The sequence below is a fragment of the Penaeus japonicus genome, unplaced genomic scaffold (assembly GCF_977035675.1).
Source record: "Penaeus japonicus unplaced genomic scaffold, GWHDUDI00000001_assembly GWHDUDI00000038, whole genome shotgun sequence".
NCBI classification, from domain to species: Eukaryota; Metazoa; Arthropoda; class Malacostraca; order Decapoda; family Penaeidae; genus Penaeus; species Penaeus japonicus.
Window position 1 is genome coordinate 6,951,155 of NW_028234440.1, and position 5,000 is coordinate 6,956,154.

The 5,000-nt window shown below is 35.7% G+C and overlaps 1 protein-coding gene across 1 annotated transcript in view; it reads left to right on the forward strand.

Annotated features, from left to right (window-relative positions):
- LOC122261980 (nucleoporin SEH1) overlaps positions 1-4,586 on the forward strand; it is a 4,600-nt gene extending 14 nt beyond the window's left edge. The window contains exons 1-7 of the mRNA XM_043029858.2: positions 1-182; positions 939-1,095; positions 1,384-1,523; positions 1,661-1,773; positions 2,243-2,476; positions 2,770-2,930; positions 4,191-4,586. The exon at positions 1-182 is cut by the window's left edge and continues 14 nt beyond it. Coding sequence (XP_042885792.1) covers positions 72-182; positions 939-1,095; positions 1,384-1,523; positions 1,661-1,773; positions 2,243-2,476; positions 2,770-2,930; positions 4,191-4,375 — 1,101 coding nt within the window. The 5' untranslated portion in view covers positions 1-71 and the 3' untranslated portion in view covers positions 4,376-4,586. The remainder of the gene's footprint in view (positions 183-938; positions 1,096-1,383; positions 1,524-1,660; positions 1,774-2,242; positions 2,477-2,769; positions 2,931-4,190) is intronic.
- The last annotated feature ends 414 nt before the right edge of the window (positions 4,587-5,000 follow it).

A 5,000-nucleotide genomic window follows, 5' to 3' on the forward strand; every position in this document is an offset into this window, starting at 1 on the left:
ACCAATTCGGAAATCGTGAGACTCAAAAGTTCCAATGCAGAACTAGGAACTCCCCTCTATAGTGTATCACGATGTTCGTTGCAAAGAGCCTTAACGCCGAGCACAAAGACCTTATTCATGATGTCTCTTTTGACTTTTACGGGAGAAGAATGGCCACGTGCTCCAGTGATCAGAGTGTTAAGGTGAAATTGGATTCGATTTGGCCTTTGGGGTTTTGTCATTTTTGTGTCTTGGGATTTTAATTTTGTAATTATTTATTTATTTTCTTATCAATACGGGAATGGTCTTTGGTGTCTTGTATTCTGACAATGAGCATGATAGTGATCTTTGGGTATTTACTGAAAAGTCCACGTTGCCGTCACTAGTATTTTTGGTATTGATAAATTGCTTTTATACTTTCAAATTTAGGACATACGTAGTGTACGAGATAAATTACTTGGAATCAGTAGATCGATGAATTCTGTCATTTTTTGTTTAAATTACAGTTGTCACTAGATAGAAATTAAATAATTATTTAATTTATAAGATGTTTAATAACAATTAAAAGTAGGACCTATCTTTTATCACTATGATCTTGTCCCTAGTGTGTGTGGTTTGTAGACCTCCCTGATATTTTATTTTCAATTGAGGAAACGGTCCAAACAGTCTATATTACCATGTTGTGGAGGTTTGTCAGATTGTACTGGAGGCATATACGATTAAGGCATGTAGGTCATGATCGTTGCATTATTGCTCTGTTACCAAGTTTATTTATTTTTAGAATGAGTGAGTTCCACCTTAAGACAATGATACCACAGAAGGAAAAGGCCTTGGTATTCATCAATCTATTGATTGCGTGTACTCTTTACTCTGTACCATATGTTCTTCTGTAATTGCTTATTGCATACTAACCATACACAAAAGTGTCATTTATCTATTTATTGATTTTCTTTTTGTAGATCTGGGATGTTGGGGAAAACGGAGAGTGGGTATGCACAAGTTCTTGGAAGACGCACTGTGGGCCAGTCTGGAAGGTGACATGGGCACACCCTAATTACGGCCAGATCATTGCCACTTGTTCCTTTGACCGAGCAGCTGCAGTGTGGGAAGAGACAGGTTAGCTCGGCATTATATCTTTATGCTGTTGCGAATTGTAGGTGTTTGAATTTGAAGTGAACATGCTAGCAGTCACTAGTACACCAACATATGCATGCAAACAAAAGTACATATACATCATGTATTTTTTCATGATTCTACTGCATGGTTTTTTAAATGTTTGAAAAGTGATAGTTAATCTCTAGTTAAGCATTTGAATTTTTCAAAGAACTTCCTATAAAAACTCAGAAATATGTCTAATATTCAATGCAAAATACTAATAAGTGGGAATTTTCTCTGAATCAATAGTGAGTGATTCCGGACATGCAATTCACAGTGCCTGGATCAGGCGAACAAACTTAGTGGATTCTCGAACATCTGTGATGGATGTCAAGTTTGCTCCAAAACAACAGGGTCTGCAGTTGGCTACTTGTTCTGCAGATGGTGTCGTAAGTTCAGTATTACAGACTGAAACATAGTATATGATACAAAATAATCTTGTGCAGTAAATATTTAGACTTTAGTATTGTTAATTGGTACTTAATTTGTCAAGTTTATATTGATTGGCTGTTATTCTTGTACTTAGGTCAGGATCTATGAAGCCCCAGATGTCATGAACCTGAACCAGTGGTCCCTTCAGTATGAGATTAACTGCAAGGTCTCTTGTTCATGCATTTCATGGAACCCTTCACCTTCCAGGTTAGTGGATTTAACATAGAATGAGAATATTTCTTTTTTTACTTTCAAGAGGGTATCAGTCTATCATTTGGAATGCCATGTTGTGACAGTATCAAATATGTTTTGAATATAGATAGAAATATGGACATACAGTATTACCGTATAGTTCAGATATCACAGTTGGTACATTTTTCTGATTTTTATTACATTTTGTTAAAGAGAAGGTCTGTCTCAAGTACTTGCAAGTAATATAAATGTAGAAGTCTGTATTAGCCTAAAATATGTGTTAACAGGTCATTATATCATAAACATTAATGTACAAGTAAGTAACATGCATTCAAATGTGGTTGAAATTGTAAATTACTCTTGTTAAGGTCAGTAGTTTATTATTATTTTATTATTATATTTTCAATTGGCTTGGGATGCATATAATTTTTATGTGGTGATAGGTAATAATCATGGATATTGATTTAAAAAACATCCATTACAGACTTCACTCTCCCCTAATTGCTGTGGGTAGTGATGACCCCAACCCCTCCTCAGGGGGAAAGGTCTTTATATACGAGTTCTCCAACAACACACGCAAGTGGACGAGAGTGGAGACCCTGGTGACGGTGACGGAGCCCGTACATGACATAGCCTTTGCCCCCAATCTTGGGCGTTCTTACCACCTGCTGGGGATTGCCACCAAAGACGTCAAGATTATTGCCCTTAAACCTAACAGGTGGGTAATGGAATGGGTTTGCAGGGTTTCTTTTCTTATGAAACAGATCTAGGAAGGTGATAAAGGGGTGAGGAGATTGAGAATGATGAATGTGTATGAATGAATGTGTATAATGAAATATAATGTCAACTATGTTATAGTATGCAACAATGTCTCAATCCCACTTGAACTCACCCTAAATTAACTTACCCATAACATAGCCTTACCATACCTACCTTTTTTATTTTTATATATTTTGAGAGAGGCAAAGTTTTGTTTTATATGTGCATTAGTAACACATGTAATGTCCACAGACAAGACACTACGCAGAACCAGAGCAGTTTGTCAACCTTTGAGGTCCGTCAGGCAGGGCAGTTCGACGACCATAACTCAACAGTATGGCGTGTTAGCTGGAATATGACGGGCACCATCCTGGCATCATCTGGAGATGATGGATGCGTGAGGCTTTGGAAAGGTATTTTTCAATATGGTGATTCTTGAACCCAAGATTGAATCCACATGAGACAATGAGTCCATACCCCCAGCATTCTAGCAAAGGCCAACAAACCTCCACTGCATATAGAAAACAAGACAAGAGTTTAGACTGGTTCCTTGTGTGACAGCAAATCAGCAAGGTGGTCTATAAGCGCTCTTGCTAGAATATATGTGGTAGAGGGTTGTGAGCTTTTGTATGTGGTAGAGGGTTGTGAGCTTTTGTATGTGGTAGATGGTTGTGACCTTTTCTCAGAGTGATGAAGGTACAGAGGCATTGAGGCCATGGTGGGTGCTTGATTCACTATAGGTGTATCTTTGACAATTAGTTATGGGCTTACCATCATCTTCCGATATTGTTTTCTATTGCTAATAGTGCTGTTTTATGTGTTCTTTAAAGTCATTAGCTTCATTTCAAGATTTACTTCCTCTTTGATTTAATAAAGTCTTTATCAGACTTATATTTATCTTTTTTGAGTGTGTATTTGACATAATTGAAGCAAATTATTTCAAATAACTATTGTCTTCCCATCATTTGAAAAAAATTGTTGCAATCCAGCAGTGCACCATTTTCAAAGAAGAAAAATATCAATTTATATTTGATGTAGATCAAATTATATGTTTAAATATTTGTGTAAAGATTTATAATTCCAACTGTTGATTTTCTGGAAACAAGCTATTTAATGATGTATGATTTACAGCAGCCAAACTCAATACATCTACTTCATATATCAAATGTTTACCTGCTTAATGATCATTTATTATGTACCCCTCTCCACCTCCTTGTGACCCAAAACTTGATAAGTGATACATTTTCTCAATTATAGTAACTTCCTTCTAAAAGGCAGAAGGAATTATTTCTTAATGTCATAAATGGTTGATAGTTGGATTGTCAAAGATCTCAGATAAAAGCACAAGATGAGGTAAAGGTTTACATTCCCTTGGAAATATAGTTAAGGAATGTCTTGGCCTACCTGTTCTAAACAATTGTGTTCAAGAAGCAGTTGTCCTTTTCATTGGCTGTCGATTCTGTTTACTCACAAAAACGTAAGATTCTAGTTGTGTGTGATATGATAATGCATACAGATTGCAGATATGCCAACTCACTCTTAGAAGCCTCCACTTATCCTTAGGTATCTCAAGTTTTATTAATGAAAGAATAATGCAAAAATGTAAGAATGCTTATTAGATGGTGTCATAAAATTTACAGTAATAGTAAATGCAATCTCATATTCCATTGCAGCAAACTACTTGGATATCTGGAAGTGCATTTCAACTCTCCGAGGAGAAGGCATCGTCAACATCCCAGAGGTCACTTCAGCAGCTAACACATCCCAGCTGATTGGGGGTACGACGACAGGCCAGACCACGGCACGCTACTTCAAACTGGCCCCTACGACGCACCCATCACATGTTCCTTGGCATTAAGGAAAATTTAGTTTACTTTACTGTTTTTCTCCTTTTCCTCTAGTTCTTTTTACATAATTTGTAAATTGTGCAATTGTGAAATGTCCTTTTGTAAAATTGTGAATGTTACGTATGAAAATATTTTCTCAGGATTTCATTTAATGTGAAATTTTTGTACAGTACAATTGAGTTCTGTTCCTTTATTCACTCAAATATAATTGAACAAATTATATTCATGGAATTGTTTCATTTTTCCTGCAGTAAGGCGTAAGTGTAGAGGCTTATTTGACAAATAAGGAAACTACATATTAAGATATATATTTAGATAAAAAAAAAAAAAATAGTACATCTTGCTTTCTGATTTTTTTTCATACACATACATCTTTGTTTTTCTTATCTGTGGCCTCCAAATTCATGAAAGAATGTTTGTTTGTTTCTGAAAGGATCTTGAAGAAAGTCTTTTAGGAAATATGTTAAGGATCATTCCATCCAACAGAGAACACATAAATACATTTTATAGAATGCCATACAAGATAAGGCCACCACAATTTAGTACAACCAAACTTATTAAACCCAACACCTATATATATTACTTCTACACATAAATACAGTTTGGCAACCTGAATTCATTTCAGATCTAAGTATG